The 20,972-nt window shown below is 37.3% G+C and overlaps 1 protein-coding gene across 1 annotated transcript; it reads left to right on the forward strand.

Moving 5' to 3' along the window:
• The first annotated feature begins 2,988 nt into the window (after positions 1-2,988).
• On the forward strand, positions 2,989-5,955 carry LOC130990241 (70 kDa peptidyl-prolyl isomerase-like). Its single transcript, XM_057914470.1, has 12 exons — positions 2,989-3,360; positions 3,543-3,629; positions 3,722-3,982; positions 4,053-4,130; positions 4,238-4,318; positions 4,442-4,627; positions 4,708-4,797; positions 4,887-5,011; positions 5,079-5,199; positions 5,283-5,431; positions 5,498-5,625; positions 5,722-5,955. Exons 1-12 carry the CDS (start codon positions 3,228-3,230, stop codon positions 5,819-5,821), a joined length of 1,539 nt encoding a protein of 512 aa, XP_057770453.1. The 5' UTR covers positions 2,989-3,227; the 3' UTR covers positions 5,822-5,955.
• The last annotated feature ends 15,017 nt before the right edge of the window (positions 5,956-20,972 follow it).

Here is a 20,972-nt window from a genome sequence, read left to right on the forward strand (position 1 = left end):
CTTATGGCACGAATCAAGAAATCATAAATGGATCATCTAAACCCTAAATGGATAATCTAAATCCTAAATCGAACATCTAAACCCTAAATGAAACATCTAAACCCTAAATGGAACATCTAAACCCTACGGGGAAGTGTTTAAAATGGTTCTTTTGGCACTTATAGCACTATAGTGCCATAAGTGTCAACGGAAATCTAAAATAAAACCAAGTAATAAAATGATGCGTATGGCACTTATGGCACTATTAGTGTCATTCGCGCAGCAGGCGCTGGCTTTTCCCCGCGAGCGCGCAACTCACCCATAAGCTTCCAACGGCCGCACAATCATCCAGCGGTCGCGCAATCACCCCAGCAGCCGAGTAAAAAGGGCAAATTAGGCATACCACCTAATTAATGACCATATTTTGATGTTTTAAGATTAGAGGCCAAAAATTGATTTTCAATCTTCATTATGGCCAGTTGACTACGTTGTTTCTTTTTACATTATAGGAAAATAAATCATATCCTACGTGGCATCGTATAATCACTCCATTCTAATTTTCCTCAATTCTTATTCATTCTTATTTATTTATACATTTCTAATCAATTTTTACATTTAAAAATTATTAAATAATCATATAAATTTATAGATAAATTCTATATATACTATTAAATAATCGTATAAAACTATTAGATAAAGTATGTACTATTAAATAATTGTATAAAACTATTAGATAAATCCAACATATCCATTTAATTATAAATCCTACATATCCATTTGATTATCGGAACCCAGCCAAATTAAAACACATTAGCACTTCGAGGGTCCATTCGTCTGTTTTCGAACGCCTGAAATCCCTCCCAACCTTATACCAACTTTTCTTATATATATAAACTCAATGACCAACAAGAACTCATCATGCCCCACAATCCACCTTTTTTTTCACCCGAAAAATTTAACTTAATAAAATGATGGCATCCAGAATATGAATCCTTATACCCACTTAATTGAGATTGTTCCAAGTGTTACTAAAACTTAAATAAAGTATGCCGATAAATTAATCCACGAAAAGCAATCAATTCAAATGTCAGTTTTATTTTTTAGAAAAGATATTCTTCAACTAAATGTTATAAATAAATAAAATACATGCCTATGCCCAATCTACGTGGCGCCGTATAATCCTATATATAATAGCAAAATAAATCATATCCTACGTGGCGACGTATAATCACTCTATTTTAATTTTCTTCAATTTTCATTCATTCTTATTTTTTTCTAAATTTTTAATCAATTTCCATATCTAAAAAGATTTATATTTGTATTTTATTTTATTATATAATATTAGTTTAAGTTTATCACATTTGTATATATATAATACGTTTATATATAGATGTATTTACTTAAATAATTAATTATATATATATATATATATATATATATATATATGATTGAACGTGATTTCAAATTTGACGATGTTGTTTAAAGTTTGAGACGAGATTATTCTCATAACTTAATTATAGTTTCACAAATTCTAGACAAAATGATAGTCACAAGTAAGTTATAATCTTTAAGCTCCATACAAGATGATGTTCAAAATTCAGATGTGGTATTTCAAACTCCAAAGAATATGGTTTTCAAAATTTGGACGTTCAAATGTCATATGTGGTCTTTAGAGCTTCATATGATTATCTAGTCTTATTAGGTCCATATGATATGATACTCAGATGACATGTTTACTTAAATTATTTCTTATCCGTCAAATTTAAAGAATTTGAACAAACTTAATGTTCCCTCCGTCCCCCAAACATCTTCCTAAGAGAGGATGACATGAGTTTTAATAAAAGTTAATTATGTATTTGATGATAAGTGGAAAATGGGTCCCACAAAAGTGAAATTATAATAGTATAGTTAGTGAAAATGGAGAACGAGTCCAACAAAAAATGAAATTGTAAGAATAATAATTAGTGAAATTGTTTCTAAAAATAGGGTAGGAAGATATTTTGGGACGAACCAAAATAGAAAAAAAAAATGTTTGAGGGACGGAGAGAGTAAATATTATCGCTATACGATTAACAGCAGATGCGACACATCAATCGTACATCATATCATACTTTAAATTTACATATTTTTTTTTCTTTTAAAATCTTCAATCCCACATCAACTTTTTATAAACTTCATCAAATGAATATTTATATAAAAATGTATTTCTATTATCACAATCTACATTTAATTGGCGAAAATGATTAAGATTATTATTATTTCAAATATTGTATTACTAATTTAATTTGATCATATCAAATTAATTAAAAAAATAATTTATATATAAACTACTTCATATGTTATAGTAATAAAAATAACATAAACTAACCAGGGGGCTTAGCCCACTGGCCACCGGGTCCTCACTTAAGTGAAGTGACCCGGGTTCGATCCCTCTTGGGAACGAATTGGTGATTGGAGATATAAGGTGGAGTTTGGTGAATGGAGAGATAAGGTGGTTCTTGGAGTGGATGGGGAACTAACTACTAACATCTAACATGACTTTGACCAAAAAAAAATAAAAATAACATAAACTAATTCCGGTCGAATTTCGACGAATTAGACGCTAGTATTTTTATGATAACAAATAACATGGATCGTTTAATTAGCTATTGGGGATCCGATTGATGTATCCTGAGCGAATGGGCGTGAATTGAAGTTATATAATTGTTGGATGATGAAGAGCGATTAAAATGACGAATCCAATTTCCTTTGGAAAAGCACTCCACAATGGAGAGAGTCCTTAGGAGCTCAAAGCCCAATCAGGCAGAGACGGATCTAGAGGCCGGGCAGCCTCGGCGGTCGCCCGGTCAATTTTTTTTTATTACCTATATATATGTATATATTTTGATGAAATCTCGGCGGTCGCCCGGTCTGTTTTCTTTACTAAAAATTCATTAAAAACACCCGATGAAATCTCGCCCGGTCCTAATTAAATTCTTAGATCCGTCCCTTCAATCAGGATCATTATTCAGTACATATCACCATTTTTTGTTTCGATTAATCGAATTTTTCGGTTCGGTAAATTCAGTTAACCGAAACCGAACCGCTTCCCACTTTAGTTAGTTATTTTTCACAGAGAAAAATCTTCAACTGAAAGACAATTTAAGGAGGGAAACTAACGACTTATCCTCAACTGAAATGCAATACAGACACACACCCTTATCTCTCCTCCCTTTCTCTCACTAGAAAAACTCCATTTCGAAACTGAAATGGAGAAGGAAGCGGCGATTTCCTGCCACAAACCAATCTCAATTTTGCCCGAGACCAATCTTCAGCTACGCAAACAAATTATCCAAAAAGGGATTTCATGGCAAACTCCAATCCCAGGTGATGAAGTTGAAGGTATAATATTTCCTTTTCAAAATTATAATGTTTTGTGTCAAGAAAGTGAGGAAAAAAGGTGCTGATGTTTAACATATGATGTTAATACATTTTTGCATGCTAGTCGGAGAATGAATTCTAGAAACTTGGATTTAAGGATAGTTTCTTGATTCTTAAATTGCTCTGTTTGATTCTTGATTCAGTTCATTACCATGTGAGATTGCAAGAAGGGGGCTACTTGGATTCGAGTTGGGAGAGAGGGAGGCCTTTTAAGTTCAGATTAGGACAGTGTATGTTTCCTACTCCAGTTTGTGTGCTTTGTTTTTCTTGTGAAAAATCGCATTTTTTTTGGAGGTGAAGAGACTTTTTGTTTTGTCAACAGGTGAGGTGATAAAGGGATGGGATGAAGGGATTGGGACAATGAGAAAGGGAGAGAGAGCTGTCTTCACAATCCCGCCAGTTTTGGCCTATGGTGAGGCTGGCTCTCCTCCTTTTGTCCCTCCAAATTCGACTCTAGTTTTCGACGTGGAGTTGATCTCTTGGTGCCCTATTAGGGATGTTTGTGGTGATGGAGGTGTTATGAAGAAGATTGTGAGGGAAGGAGAGGGGTGGGCCACTCCAAATGAAGCTGATGAAGTGTTTGGTTAGCTTTGAAAACTCTTTCTCCCTCTCCCTCTCTCTCTCTCATATTCTTGATTATTTCCTTGTTGTAGTTAAGTATGTAGCAAAAGATGAGAATGGGATAGTTGTCTCCAAATGTCATGAAGGGTTGGAGTTCTCTTTGACAAATGGTGAGTTGTTATGAATTCTTGATTTTTGGTCTAATTAACCCATTGGCATTTGTTCTTGATATATATTTGATTTGAAGAATGTAAATTTATTGAATATTTTTAATTAGGCCATCTTTGCCCTGCAATGAGTAAAGCTGTGAGGACTATGAGGAAGGGAGAAAAAGCTGAGCTATCTGTGAAGTTTTCTTGTATGTCTTCTTTTGATGTCTTTCTTTTCTTTTTTCTTTTTTTCTTTCAATGATTAGTGTTACATATTTAGCACCTAAAACTTACCAAAATTTGACTCTTTAACTACATTAGTGAATTTCTAGATGGCCTAATTCAGAGTTCAAGAAATGATGAAATGCCACCACCCCATCAAAATCTGATCATCTATCTTGAGCTGGTGTCATGGAATGCTGTCATTGATGTCAAAGGAGATGACAGCACGGTCCTAAAGAAGATCACGAAGCAGGGCGAGGGATTTGATCGTGCCAGTGAAGGATCCCTTGCAAGAGGTGACGATGAATGATGATTCTCAACTTGTGAATCATCTTCTTGCTTCTGTCCCAACTGTCTCAAGACCAGTTTTCTGCAGTGGTTTGCCTCAAGAAACTTGAAGATGGCACGGTTGTGGATAGGCGTGGATCAGAAGACGAGCCTCTCGAGTATGTGTGTGGAGAAGAAGGTGTCTTCCTACATTGCATGAAATCTTCACTACAGCTTCTTCTTTTTGTAATGTAAAAGCAATGAAATCGAGCTGTCTGTCGTCTGCAGAGGAAATCGATGAAGGTTTGGACAGAGCTGTAATGACGATGAGGAAAGGAGAAGAAGCTGTAGTGAAGATCAAATCTGCAGAAGCTTCATTTCATTATCAAATCAAACTCATTGACTTCATTAAGGTACTCCAAAAAATTCAAGATTTTCTACTCTAAATCTCCATCAAAATGAAACAAAATCTTGTTTCAGGAGAAGCCCTTTTGGAAAATGGATGCTCAAGAAAGAATAGCAATGTGCAAATTAAAGAAGCAAGAAGGAAACACACTCTTCAAAAAAGGGAAATTCCAACTTGCCTCAAACAAGTATAACAAGGAACGTGATCTGATCAACCAACTCTTCATATATACATAGCTCTTCTCATCATATCTTTGTACTGATTTTCATCTCTTCTGCAGGCCTTAAATTACGTCGAATACAACCATTCCTTCAGCCATCAAGACAAGGTTGAGGGAAACTCTTTGAGAGCGTCGTGCTTTTTAAACAACGCAGCATGCAAGCTGAAGCTAGGAGAGTATGAATATGCATCAAGACTTTGCACCAAGGTCTAATTCACTTCTTTTTGTGTGTGCATTTCTTGCATTGCGGTGAATCTTGAAGCTATGGAACAGGTTCTTGAGCTTGATTCGTGCAACGTTAAGGCTTTGTTCAGACGATCCCAGGCATATATAAGAACATGTGATCTAGACAAAGCTGAAGATGATATTAACAGAGCTCTGTCCATTGATCCCCACAATAGGTATGCATGCTTTGTTATTTTTTTCTGAAAATTAAGAAAGGTAGTATTTGTTTTGAAATGCTAATGTTGTTGGAGATTAAATCTTGAATTTATCAGAGATGTGAAGATGAAATACAAGGAGGTGAAAGAAAAACGAAGGGAATATGTTAAACATGAAGCCAAGATTTTCAGCTCCATGATATCAAGGATAAGTTGAGTTGTTTGATTTAATGCTAAAGAGTAATAAGTATTACTCCCTCCGTCCCATCTACCTTGAGATAGTTTTTATTTTGGGCGTCCCACCTATTTTGAGACATTTCCTTATTTAGCAAAAGTTTTACCCTTTATTCATTTTTTTACTTTTTATCTACACACAAAACACTACTTTCTTAATTTCCGTGCCAAAAAAAAGGTCTCAGGATAGGTGGGACGGAGGGAGTACCAATTTACATGGGAAAAAAAAGACTAGATAAATGACAAATAATTATAGGATAAATATATCACTATAATGAATTATCGAAAATATTCTTTTTAACTTTGAATTATCACTTGTATCCTGCATCCATTTTCTGGCAATACAAATTTGACGTGACTCGCTAAACTGTAATAGTGTATTATTATTTTTATGTTGAAGTAAATTTTTCAAAATTTTATTTATTATATTATACAATGATAAATTCATTATATTGTTAATTAGATTATAGTATATAGATAAGAGTAGTAGGTGATCGAAAAATATTAGTCAATCCATTTTAATTACTTAACAATATTACACTCATTATTTAAAATTATACGTGGAAATTTCAAGATTTTATATTTCTACTTTTCTAAAGTTTAGAATCTTGCATCATTTTTTTCATGATAATTTTCCAATTAAAAATTTAAATAAAATAAAATTTGAATTTTACATTAATTTCATGAGAAAGAGAATAACACGCACTAGAAACTAAGAGAGAGAGGTGGCGCAAGGCAGCGCGCGGTGCCGATAGTCGACAGCGGCTATCGAATGAGAGAGAGGTTTTAGAGAAAGACGAGGAGAGAAAATGAGATAGATAGAGAGAGAGAAGTGAGACAGATAGACATATACCAGTCATAGATAGTGGGATTCGACGGCGCAAAGCGCCAGCTGTGACCTGTGGGGGACGGGAGCAGCGACGGCTGTTGATAGAAAGAGAGGTATTTAGAGAGAGAGAACGAGAAGGGTTAGAGAGATAGAGATACATATAAAACGGCGGTAAGAAGCGCAGTAATGACAATGGGTATCAACGATAGTGGAGAGGCGACAAGATTTTTCAAAATTAGGGCACAAATTGGGGAAAGAGAAAAACTGATCCGCCTGATAAATTGAAGTGATAGAAGGATCGTCGACGAGTACGACCACATGCGTCGGTATTTATTAAAAAAAATAAAAATTACATACATTTTGAAAAAAAAATTGACAGTGCATGTCTGCCGGTATTTTCGACGATAATAAGGACGTCAGTTTTTTCACCACTTACCATCGACATCTACGTCGATGATATCGTTGTCTGTTGTGGCTTAAAAATACGTCGATTTCTCATTGAAATTTTGTTGGTAATTACCGACGGATAATTGACCGTTGGCATCCGATAAGATATCTTGTAATATATTAAAATAGAAAAACGGATTATGAATTAATAGATGGAAAAAGTATCTTAAAATAATTTTTTATATTAAAGTGCCTTTAACTGTGTTTGCTTGCTATTTGAAAATGTTATAAATTCAATAATTCAATTGACTTTCTGAACTTTATTTTTTCTCATTTGAGCAATTCAATGGTATCCATCATCGGAAAAGGATCCCCTGCTGTGCCTTTTTGCCTAAAACCCCTTGATATTGACATCTCAATATTTACATTTGGAACCCTTTAACTTGCGGATTTTATATTAGAAACCCACCTATTTCTGAAAGAACACAGAAAAATTTCTATAATTTGTAGATCCGCCCGCCTCGCCTAAAATGGTATCAGAGCGGGTTTTAATTGAGGAATTATATTATATGTAATTTATTTTATAATTTACCTATGGGATTAACCTATGTGGGAGGAGACTCCATAAAAAGTTGTATGGATCCGGACGAATGTCCGAGATGTCTTGTATACAGGATTTCTCTCCAATCTTTGGAGAGAGACAACAGTCGCCTATTAGGCGAGTTACGATGGTATTGGAGATCCCTTATGATCAACATTACCGAAGACGAGGAGACTGTTCGTGAAATCATTACGAACATCCAGGAGCATCTTGATGCCCTATTGGAGAATGTCGTGGCCAAATCGGCAAACAGACAAGCCAGAGCCTACCTCCATCAATATCATACTTGATGGAACAGAAGGACAAGGCAGGAGTGGCTTATCCAAGCTACCACAAGATCGAGCCAAATTCTTCCGACAACGTCAACTTGCGGGAGATCCAAAGAACGGTAGAGTACTATGGCGTCAAGCTGTATGAACTACCGACGGAGATGAGTAAAATATCACTCAAACAAGAGGAAATCCTAACCCTCTTGCGTGATATTCAGAAGAAGGTGGAGAAAATCGAACGACGAAAACCATGTTCCGGAAGAATTCGGAATAAATGGTCCAAAGACCCGACGTATCCACTACCAGTAAATGCAGCACCCAAGGAGTTGCAGCCGGAGGACATAATCCGAATCATGAAAGGAAAATCTCATGAATAGCCTTGATCGAATCGGATTGGAGGATCTACAAGAGTTAGCAGAATCATTTGCTAACTTAAATATGGTAGATCTGAAGATGAACCAAGGAGGGGAGATGCCAAAACAAGAACATCAACCCGAAGGATCATCCAGAGGAGACAGGGTTCGTGAGAAAGTAATTCATCAACAACGAACCAGGAAAAAGAGATGGCCCAAACTGCAGGATACACCTGTAGGAAAGGTCACACTAGAACCAATCCACCCCTATGGATTGATTCTCAACCTTGATGAAGCCAGCTTCAAAGATTGGGAAATTCTCATAGACGACTGGACTTCAGCTATGAAGATTGTAATTGCCACGATGGAGTATGATAAAGAAGAATTTATCAAAATCTTCGAGACAAGCTTTTCCGGAATGGTAAAATAATTCTGGGATAAGGCGTCAAACGAGGCAAAGAACGAGTTATTCAAAAATGAATCAGCTCTAGAAATCCTCGATGTTGCCTCACACCAGGTGAAAATCCATTTTCTTGGAATGGGTTTCTTTGAGGCGTCAGGAGACGAGAAGCGCAAGAAATATCAACAGGCACTTTACAATCTAAGATTGGTGGTGCTCGAGCCAAAAGCTCTTGATGAATTTCTGCGTCTTTTTACCCTATATACTCATATGGGGTTAGTTGATGATCAGACCGCCAGGGACCTCTTTTTCACAAAGTTTCCAAGTCCATGGAGGGAAATGCTCATCAACGAGTACGTGTCACCAGGAAATTATCCACTTGATAGTGCATCAAAGCGGATGTCCTACGTTCACAAGAAGCTGTCCGAATGGTGCCAGAAGGCGGCGGACCAGAGAAACCTCAAGAAATTGAGGAAGCTCAATAAAGACTCTCCATTGATGTGCAACAATCTTGATCTTCCAACAGAGATTGGAGCTGAGTTGCTGTATCAACGGAGGAGCAGAAAGAAACATAGGTATCAACCCTATGAAAGAAAAACAAGGAGGAGTTCTTGGAAGCCAAGAACTATGTGGACCAGACAGAAGGCACGCTCCTACAAATCAGGCCAACGGAGCGGACCATCAAGGAACCGGTTTTCATCCCAAAAGCGAATCCCGGCAAGAAAGACTTTCAGGCGTACCCAAGCCAAAACAAATGAAAGTTTCAAAGATTGCAACTGCTGGACATGCAGTGCAAAGGGGCATATTTCAACCAATTGCCCGGACAACGAGAAAAGAAAGATAAGAAGATTCGAATCCACACCGGATATTGAAGACGCTATCTATCACCAGGAATTGATACCCGTGTATCAGTTCGAAGATATATCCTCTGATGAGAGTATATACGAGCAGGAAGAAGTATTTAGTTCTGAAGATTCGGATTTGACCAATGGATCAACCGGAGACGAGTCAGACTAAAGAAAAGAACGAGGTTTACCACAATCAGAAGGAGGATCAGAATGGATTTACCAGCCATTTTCTGATCCCACAAGAAGAGGTGGTGAAGAAGCTCGTGAAAAAACTCAAGAAGGAAACCAAGGAAGTACAAACATACCAAGGGTTTTCTAGTGGAAGACTGAATCAAGTTTTTCATAGCTTGAGTCCATTCAAAAGGAGGCATCATGTCTATTTCGGCGTTACCAACCGAGAAATGGCGCTTCCAATTGAGATTACAAGCAATCAGGTGGAGATCCAACTTGTTCCAGCCGAGGATATACGGAGGGATCTCAAAAGAATGAAGCCAGAAGTCGCAAGTACGATGAAATGGATTCATATTGGAGCGATTCAGTTGGTAATCAAATTTGCCCTCTCACTCGGGACAGATCAACCGATTGATGTTGCACTATGCGACAAAAGAATTAGGGATGCCAAAGAATCAGTTCTTGGAGCTTTTTCAGGCAATCTCTATGCCAAAAAGATTATAACCGAGATGTATCCACAAATCGCTTATAATTTACAGGATTCATCCTTCAGCCGAGCCCTGACTCTCTACCAGGACTACAAAAAGAAGGAGCTTATGACGGGAGGAAATAGGCCATACTCACTGACTTATCAAGTCTCGTATGCCTTATCAAATTTCCATCACACAGAATTATTTCTGGGAAATGAATTTATTGAAATTCCAGAAATATTCAAGGAGGTAGCCAAGGCAGTCAATCCAAACCGAGTGGAGATTCCCCAGATCAGGGAAATCGACATCGACGTAGGAGACAAGCAGGTGCTGAGCCATGATCAGAGTCTCAGATTGGGAGCACCAAGGTTATCATTCCAGGGAAATAGGCTAACTTTAGGGCCTATAACAAGAAGTTTCTCTCTATCTTATGAGAGAAGGGCGATTCAGGAAACACCAGTTCCAGACATGAGGGTTAAGCTCAAATGTCCCGAAGGATGGAAATGGGTTTCCACAAGATTTAATACAACCGAAAAGGAAAATCAGTTTCCTTGCAACATGTTGTATTATTTGGTAAATCCAGAGAGCAACCGATATATCGGAATTCTGGAGGTCGAAGGCTTTGAAATCCAAGTTGAAGGCCAAGCCGGACAAGAAACTGACGTTCTGATCTTAGAACGCAATTTCCTCGACAAATATCAACCATGGTCGTGGAAAGCAAGTGGAATGGAGATTACGATCGGCCGACAGAGGTTGCTGATCTGATGACAAGTCCATTCTCGATATACATCTCTATTGGGATGTTATATGAGAGGTTCAAAGCAGAATATTTTGCTGCTTATGTGGATTCAGGAGCAGGAATCTGTACAGCAAAACGAGGAGTCTTTCCAGCAGAAGTTGAAGAAAAACTACCTCGAATTGCGGGAAGGGATTTCTCCAAAAAGGTTTTGCTCTTATCAAAGGGAGTAAAACAGACAGAAATATTGATCGGAGGCGCAGGACAAACACCTTGGTACAAGGTCAAGACACCACCGATATATTTCCATGATACCGGAGCAGATATATTATTTGGAAATAATTTTCTGCAAACCTTCAAGCGGTATACACAGGACAATGAAGCCAGGAGGCTGGTGTTCACAACCAACTGTGACCACAAGATCATTGTGCAAAGGCTCGAATGAGCTTTTAATCGATCAATGACATTGAAATTCCGCAGCAAGTGTGGTGATGATGGCAGACTCCGGAGACCACAAATGAATGATCAACGGAGATTCAGAGATGTTCTGCTCAAATGCAGAATCGAGGGATTCCCAGATCTCTCCGAGGAAGAAACTCAAATCCTCAAAGTATCCCTGATATCACATAAAGATATCAAGGAAGAAGAACAGGTGTCCATAGCCGACGTCAAAAGAAGAATCCAGAAGTGTTACCACGAGGATCCTTTGGCATGGTGGGACAAGAACCAGCTCAAAGCTACCTTAAAAGTTAAAACTGGAAAGGAGCATGAGTTCGTAAGGTTCAGACCTATCCTGATGAACCCTCAAGATCAACAGGATATGATGAGTATAATCAAGGAACATCTTGATTTAAAGCTGATCGAAGAAGAAAGATCACCCTACAGCAGTCCTCGATTTCTGGTGAGAAATCATGGGGAGATCAAGCGAGGGAAGCCAAGATTGGTCATTAATTATAAAGGGATTAATGATATTCTTGAGTTCGATGGATACTTCATCCCGAGCAGAGAACACCTTATCAACTGCATCAGAAGTGCAAGGGTATTCTCAAAGTTCGATTGCAAGTCAGGTTTCTACCAGATTCGCATGGAGGAATGGAGTAAGAAGTTCACAGCCTTCTCAACTCCACAAGGACATTATGTCTGGAATGTCATGCCAATGGGGTTAGCCAACGCGCCTCAGATATTCCAAAGAAAGATGGATAATCTTTTCAAGGATTATTCTTCGTTTATGTTTGTTTATATTGATGACATTCGTATTGCATCAAAGAACATTCATGAACATGTCAGGCATCTGGAGATCTTTGCAGATGTTTGTCAACAGGAAGGACTAGTGCTGTCTTAAAAGAAGGCAGTCATAGCCACCCAGAAGATGGAGTTTTTGGGGATTGAGATCGATGAATCTGGAATAATTCTACAAGACCATATTGTAGAAAAAGTCCAGAATTTCCAGGAGGACCTCAAGGAGAAGAAACAGCTCCAAAGTTTTCTCGGAGTTGTCAATTTTGCAAGAATGTTTATCAAAAACCTTGCAGAACAGAGAAAAGTCTCCAGTCCACTACTGAATAAAGATGTTCCATTCATCTGGAAGGAGGAGCATCGGGAGGGTATGAAAAAGTTGAAAGAGATTTGCAAAAATCTCCCAAAGCTTTCGATACCACAAGACGAGGACAATCTAGTCCTCTACACTGACGCGAGTGATTCGTGGTGGGCAGCCGTGCTCACAAAGGTCACCCCTTATGGAGAAGAACCATGCAGATACTGTAGCGGTCTCTTTTCCGACAGTGAAGCTGTGCGATGGCACATCAACGAAAAGGAATTCTATGCAGTTAGAAAGGCGTTCAAAAAATGGCCACTATTCTTACTTGCTAAGAAATTCGTTTTGAAAGTTGATAACACTAATGTTAAAGCTTTCTTAACAAAAAAGATAGAATCCAAACCTGAAAAGGCTAGATTGCTTAGATGGCAAGCAGAATGCCAATATTATGATTATGATATTGTCATCTTGAAATCTGATCAAAATGTTCTTGCAGATTTCTTAACAAGGGATGGAGCCAACTGAGGTTGACTCTATCATGGAGAACCAGAGGCAGCTCCTGGACAACCTGGAGATGCTACAACAAGAATGGCAAGAGTGTTTACTCCATGCCAAACAAGCGGGAAGGATACAAATGGATGATGAATCCAAAGTAACCAACCGTATACGAGAATGTATCAAAAAGATGTTAAATCTTAATGATGCAACCCACAAGCCGCTCCTGCGCGGGATCATGGCTCCCATGATCGAAGCAGGCATTACCGTACAGGCCGGATTACCTGTAGCAGGGGATTCAAATACCCCTAGCACAAGTTCTGAGGCTAAGGTGTCAAAACCGGATCCTCGAGAAAAAGATGTTGCTAAGGCTGCACTGCCCGAACCAACATGTCAACCCTCCACCTCTGGGGAAAAAGAGGGAGAGATCAGTCTTAGGCCGCTGACAGGCAAATCTAAGATTGATACTAACATTATTGAAATTTCTCCTATTTGGCAGATATACCAATCCAGGTGGGAGAAAATCAATACCAGAAAGGGACTCAATCCGAATTACTGCCGGGTTGATATCAAAGGAAAATATCCTCGTGTTTGGATGACTACCGGAGCCAATCCACAGGAGGTAAAGGAATGGTATGAATTTGGGGCGTTAGCCTCAGTTTATACTATTTCGCCAGCATTCAACGAAATCAAGGGTCTACCAAGGTGGATCCAAGAGACGGTCTATGATGCTTGGTCGAACAACCAGTCCCTTAACCGGGGAGACGTCCTGGAGTTATATTTTCTTAGTGCAGCTCCAGAACCAGCGGGCAAAGGGAATCATGAAGCTTTTCATTTTATTAAGCTTCGGAGACCCGATACGGAGGCCTTAAACAGAATTAAGGCACCAGATCACGAGATCTCCATCGTCACTACTTTTACGGAGGATCAAATCTCCACAAGGCGTGCATGGGGACTATGGGTCTGTCTCACGGAGATGGACAAAGTAAAGTATCAATTCAAGTTCTCTCATAATGCAGGACTTGGATCTTTCCTGTTAAATTCAATGACAGGAAAAACTACAAGCTTCGCAGAGAAGGCCTTCGAAGAAAAGAGGCAGACACTCTGGCGAAACAAGGTGGCAGGAAGCAAAGAAACCCGTCACAAGTTCTGCAACATAGCTCATCTAGGCCATTGGGTAGATCATATCTGCGCGGAATGCCCCACGCAGAAAGAACCAGAGTGCGACAAAGGTTTCTTTCCAAAGCCTAATAAAAAGAAGTTCCGGTCGGACGAATATGAGGAGCACAAGACTCCACACGGACGAGCACCTCGGGCACCAAAAAAGTAAGATGCCCGACAAAGAAAAGGGAGTCATGTGACTCAAGACAGGAGGACCACCCACTAAAAGAAAAACGACAAAAGTGGATGGATAATAATGGAGGCCAACTACCCACTGACCGAAGTGGGTAATTCTACAGAAGCTCCACTCATCAAAAGAAGACAAAGGATGGTGGAAAAGTTGCAGGCTGGCCCCTCACAGCATTATCAGCTGAATAATGGAGTATGGGACCAGAAAAGCACCACTCACCGAAAGTAAAAGACAAGGCCGAGTAGAGAAAAAAGTAGCTGGACCTCACCAACCATTATCACAAAAGGATAAAGGAAGGTTCAACTCCATGTGAAGGCACTAACTAGTGTCGGCAATCATGGCCGACAAAAGAAGGTGGCCGTCACCATCCAAGTTAGCTGGCCACGAAGAAGGAATCCAAGGCCAACTACCAAGCAATTATAGAGGGATCAAACCTCTATATAAACCCAAGCTCGGGAGAGAAGAGATCATCGAAAATTTCACAACTCTTTCACACACCACATTCTCTCTCTAGAATCTATCTTTGTATTTTAAATTTTATTTTCAAAGTTTTTCAATCCTAGTTTAGTTTCTTTTTATTTTATGTATACAAGGATTAGCTACCAATGAGTAGCTAAACAAGTTAGTCTCCTCCCTTAGGGAGATTATTATGAAATAAATTAAGTATTTTATAATTCCTCTTTTAACGTTTTGTTTTAGCCCAACTTTCGGTTGAGTAAAAATATTTTCTTTTTATTTATCAACAAAAGTATTTGGCGTCGAAACACAGTGAAGGAGGAAGGTTGCAACCATCTCTTGCGAGTGCGTGGTTGGACGAAGGCCTGAAGGGCGGAAGGTCCGTAAAACGCGACGAGAACTGACTCCTGAAGGTGACCATTCGGCAAAAGGTATGATGTTGATTTATGTTTTGATTTATTTTGAAGTGTTACGGAAGCATGTTGGGCCATATCTGTTGATTTTATAATTATGGAAAAATTTCTGGTTTTTATTAAAATAGTGTGGGGGAATTCTAATAAATTGTTGAGGGGCTGTTTTGATAATATTTTGAATATTGAGAATTTATGTGGAATTTATTTTGGGGCACAGCATGGCACAGCACAAAGAGATGCACAGTAGAGGATCCTCACTCATCGGTCATCGTAGTGAGTTGCCTGCCTAAATATTTTAAACAAAAGAATACCATTAAATATTAATAGTGAAAGTCCATTTCTGTAAGATAATTTTGTGCACCTTCAATAATAGTATAGATTTTTATTTACTAAATCAAATGTAGAATATTACATAAAGTGTGTAGGCGGGAGTTTCTTCTATTTTATACGACCAATCATGCACTCGGGCTTTTAGACCTAACGCACTAATTGTCTGCTTAAGTCAATTTCTCATGGAAACGTACCGAAATTTAATACTTTACGATTGATTTCTTTGCGATTTGGATCTTTACTTGTAACATCATTAATTTTTATAATGTTGATATACCGTATGCATGATGAAATATATATGAGGTAAAATAACAAATATATAATCCATATTAAAAAGGTATGTATGTATATATACGGTGTGGTTATTTACATAGAAGGTTCAAATATGAATCACTATATACGGAGAACGGATAATCATTTTCAATCATTCGATTTCAAGATTTATGATTAAATGCATAATCCTATTGGATGAATGCATTATTTGAGATCAAATTTTGGAGGATCAAAATTTTTATTTTCTTCAAATACATTAATTTTAATAACAAACGCATTAATTTTTATAGTGAACATATGATTCTCACATTCTCACTAAAATATATTTTTCATTATATCCACGTCCTATAGACTATAGGAGAAATCTTTGGATAGGAATTAGAAGTTGGCCTGGCAAAGAAGTCGTTTAAATGATTCCGAAATGTTAAAGAAAATAGGAAAATAACTAATATTTGGTCAGCGTGGAAATTTCCATTTTATACATAATTGGCCATTTAATTTTTTAAAAAGGCACGTTATGGTGGGTAGGAACGAGCTTTCATTTTCATAAAAGAATACTCCCTCCGTCCATCAATTAAAGGCCTATATGAAGAAACACGGGTTTTAAGAAAAAGTGTATTTTTATTAGTTGAGTAGAGAAAGTGTCCCACTTTTTAAGAAAAAAATGTATTTTTATTAGTTGAGTGGAGAAAGGGTCCCACTTTTTTGTAAAGAATCTTTGACTTTTTTGATTAAATAATAAATAAAAACTTACCAAAAATAGGTAGGCCTTGTTTTTGTGGACGGACCAAAAAAGCAAGTAGGCCTTGAATTGGTGGACGGAGGGAGTAATACGTAATTATGATTTTGAAAGTTTCAACACGCAGGGACGAGTTAGGTGATAGTTACAGTTACGAGGATTTTTTATTATCCAATATAGTAGTGTTTTATGTAAATAATAATATAATGTTAGCTGTAATATACCATTAATAATACATAATTAATAGTACAAAATTGGACATAACACAATAACGATCTAGGCTTGTCAACAATGAGTAGTTGAAAGTTCATTGTACATACGTAAAGTAAAAGTTCTTTCATCATAGACGGAAAAGATAATGTTACACTTCTCTTATTTTCTTTTTCTCTTTCTTTTCTTTCTATTTAAAGTAAAGATCTATTTATATGTCGTTGAAAGCAACTACTAATTGCTCCGGTAAATTGATTTCTTCACTGATTAAGGCCTCAAAATTACAAAATTTGGAATGTAATTAATCTTAGGGGTAATTGCCCCAAAATACATTACCTTTCCCAATTTTCTGGAATTGCACATCACCTTTAAAATCCGCCTCATAATACATAACCTTTCTTTTTCTTCTGGAATTGCACATGGTCAATCAACCACCAACCGGAAAAATGACGTGGATGCCGGAAACGTCATATATACACGCCGAAAAAGAAAATTAATTGATGTGGCAGCCATGGAGGAAATTATAATTTTTTTGCTATTAAATTCGAATTTCCAGAATATAGAATTAAGGTATTAATTTCTCAAATCTCCAATTTCCCCTTAAATTCCCTAATTTTACAATTTCCCCCATTTTACAATTGTCCTAGCGTTCAGACTTGAATTTCGATCTGCTCCACAATTGCCCTAGCGTCCAGCGATCTACTCCACATTGCCCTAGCTCCAGCGATTACACCAACACCAAGAGAGGCTCCAGCTCCTACGATTACACTTGCTCTAGCGATTACACCAACACGAACCGACGGCGAAGGCTTCGACGCACGCAACGAACCGACGACCAAGGCTCTAGCTCACGGGATGAACCAGGCAGGGAGACGAACGTGTCGCCGTTGATTTAACCTAGATTGCGATCTTTTCCTTAACATCAGCTGCTAATTTGGATAGATTCCACAAACTCAATTAAAGCGAACAATCCGTCAATTTGAATTATTCATTGTGCATTTAGCATGGGTTGCTTTCTTTATCCAGGGCCTACTGTGCTGAAAACTTAGTTGATATAATCATTTTTTGGCTGGTTTAAATGCGTTTATTGTTGTCGTGTTGTTGATTATGGTAAAACTGCAGGGCTGATGGGAAATTATTATTTTCGTGGGATCTAGTGATGGAAGGTTGCGATCAGCGATGTCAGGAGGCCAACCATCGGCTTCGGCGCAAGCCGATAAAGATCTGCCCGTTCGACAATTTGTTGCGAATGGGAAAATTGTAAAACTAGGGGATTTAGGGGAAAATTGGAGATTTGAGAAATTAATGCCTTAATTCTGTATTCTGGAAATTCGAATTTAATAGAAAAAAAAATTATAATTTCCTACATGGCTGTCATATCAATTAATTTTTTTTTTCGGCGTGTATATGTGGCATTTCCGGCATCCACGTCATTTTTCCGGTTGGTGGTTGGTTGATCATGTGCAATTCCAGAAGAAAAAGAAAGGTTATGTATTATGAGGCGGATTTTAAAGGTGATGTGCAATTCCAGAAAATGGAGAAAGATAATGTATTTTGGGGCAATTACCCCTTAATCTTACAATAAAAATGTGTTGTAAACTACTCTTATTTTATTAATTAAAAAAAATATGATACATAGATAGATATTCTTGACTAAATGGATTGTTAATATTAATTTTTGTTCACAAAAAATGATATTTTTTTATGTATATAACCTGAGTTGGTTATGGGAGCACTCAGTCTCACATAAGAGACGAATCGGGACATGCAGAAGGCGGGTCAAGGTGGAGTTGGGCGCAGGTCACGAATCATGGGCTAGCTTGAAAAATATATAATGACTGTTTTCCTAAATAAATACAAAAAGGCAATTGTGGTGCAATGGGTAAATATCACTTTCATCTTATAATGACCAGGATTTGAAATTCACTAAATGTTTTTTTTTTTTTTCGTTTTCTTTCAACATGTTATTTATTTTTTTTTTCTATTTTTTCATTTATTTATGTTTTATTTCTAAACATTACTTTTTTGATATCAATGATTATTTTTTCTTACGATAATAATTACTTGACCAAATAACTAAAAGTACAAGTTCTAATGAGTAAAAATAACAATTATCGTGAAAAAATGTAATAATTTTAAAATATTACATTTTTTCATATCAATAATTCTTTTTCTTACGACAATAATTACTTGACTAAATAACTAAAAGTACAATTTCTCATGAATAAAAAAATAATTATCGTGAAAAAAAAATGTAATAATTTTGAAACGTTACATTTCTTCATATCAATATACTTTTTATTACAACAATAATTACTTGACCAAATAACTAAAAGTTCAAGCAGTAAAACTGAATGAACATAGCTCATAAATTGATACATTCACTAAATTTCAATGTTCTTCAGCTGTTAAGTCAATAAAATGAATCAAATTAAAAAATAATTCAACACCTACTATATAACATATCTAATCCAAAATGAAACGAAAAGGAGTAAAACTTCAATAATTTAATTTCTCTCAAGCAAATCTCCAAATCCTACCTCCAAATCCCTTATGCCCCAAGTAGTTAGCGCCACTGAGGAAATTAGGGCGGAGAATCTCCACTAAAAAATACATGGTGGTGCACTACTTGAGCGTGTAGTAGTAGGTGTTGTTGTCCCGCTCCAAATCGTAGATGTTAACTCTCGATCGACGATAGCACGATCAGAACCCACACACTCAACAAGAAATAACCAAGACAAAGGATTTATGTGGTTCGGCTATGAATAGCCTACGTCCACGGAGGGTTAGGAGAATCTTATTAATAGTGCTGGAAACTTCGCTGGAGTTACAAACGCTCAATCTCAAGAAACTCAACTTAAGATCTGTTACACAACAACTCACACATAGAAGCTCTCTCTCGTCTATAGTGATAACTAACTTGAGGAAGAAGAAAATGAGTCTAACTAACTCACTTAAAATCAGCTGCAAAATGACAGCGTATTGAAAGAAAACGTGTTGCAACTTTTACAAACACGACTTAAAGAGAAAATAACAAAATACTCCCTTAAGTCTTCTTGATCTTCAAATAACTCCACTGTTTCAGTCACACCTTCTTCGACAACCTCATTGCAGTCGATCCCCTCTTTCTGAGTATACCCCTTTGCTACCAATCTAGCTTTAAACCTCATTATTTCAATGGTCAACATCTCAATCTTCCTCTTAAACACCCATTTACATCCTATTGTTTTCTGATTCAATGGTCTGTCAACTGGAACCAAGTGAAATTTTTCATAAGGGATTCAATTTCTTCAGTCATTGCCTGTATCCACTTATCCTTATCCAGACTATTCATAGCCTCAGTAAATTCTTGGGTTCTGAATATAGAGTTTCAGAGGCAACTGTGGGAGCATATGCAACTAGGGGTGTAATCGAGTCGAGCCGAGCCGAATAGTGTCTTGTTCAAGCTTGGCTCGTTTAGCTAATCGAGCTATTTGATTAATTATCGATCGAGCTTTAATCGAGTCGAATACAGTGCCGAGTCTAATCGAGCTTTTTAAATTTAATTTTTTATTTAAAATTTTAGATATTTTCCTAATACATAAGTTAATTTTCAAATATATTTAAATGGTGTTAATTAGATACTTAATCCAAATATTACTACATATAGTATAAAATATTAAGACATTTAATGAATAATCTTATGTTTTTAAGATAAATCCCTTCATGAGCTTGTTCACGAGCTAACGAGCCGAGTATCGTCATGTTCAAGCTTGGCTTGTTTAGATAAACGAGTTGTTCATTAAATTACCGATCGAGCTTTTATCGAGTCGAACATCGAATAGCTCACGAGTAGCTTGGCTCGTTTATAGCCCTATATGCAACAAGACTATCATCTCTGAATCTGACTGGAGGTTGGATTGTTCTTCTTTGTCTGTCTCTTGCTAGTTGATACTGACTGAGTTCCTAATGATCTGGTTGCTCAGAGGTATCTTCTAAATCTGCCTCATGTTCTTCATCTGATGATTCCTGAACTTGTGTGAGAGTTTCCTTATCCATATTAGGCTCCACCTCCACTTAAGTCTTGCTATTTTCTACTGCAGATATTGGACTTTTACAGCTCTTATCTTGTGACTTCAGGTAAGGCATCTTTGCCTCATCAAAAATGACATCCCTACTGAGGATTATCTATATTTCACCATGCTCTATGCACCATAATCTGTAACCTTTTGTTCCATTAGGATATCCCAGAAAAACACACCTTTTTGCCCTGGGCTCCAATTTATCTTG

This window comes from Salvia miltiorrhiza, chromosome 6, assembly GCF_028751815.1.
Source record: "Salvia miltiorrhiza cultivar Shanhuang (shh) chromosome 6, IMPLAD_Smil_shh, whole genome shotgun sequence".
NCBI classification, from domain to species: domain Eukaryota; kingdom Viridiplantae; phylum Streptophyta; class Magnoliopsida; order Lamiales; family Lamiaceae; genus Salvia; species Salvia miltiorrhiza.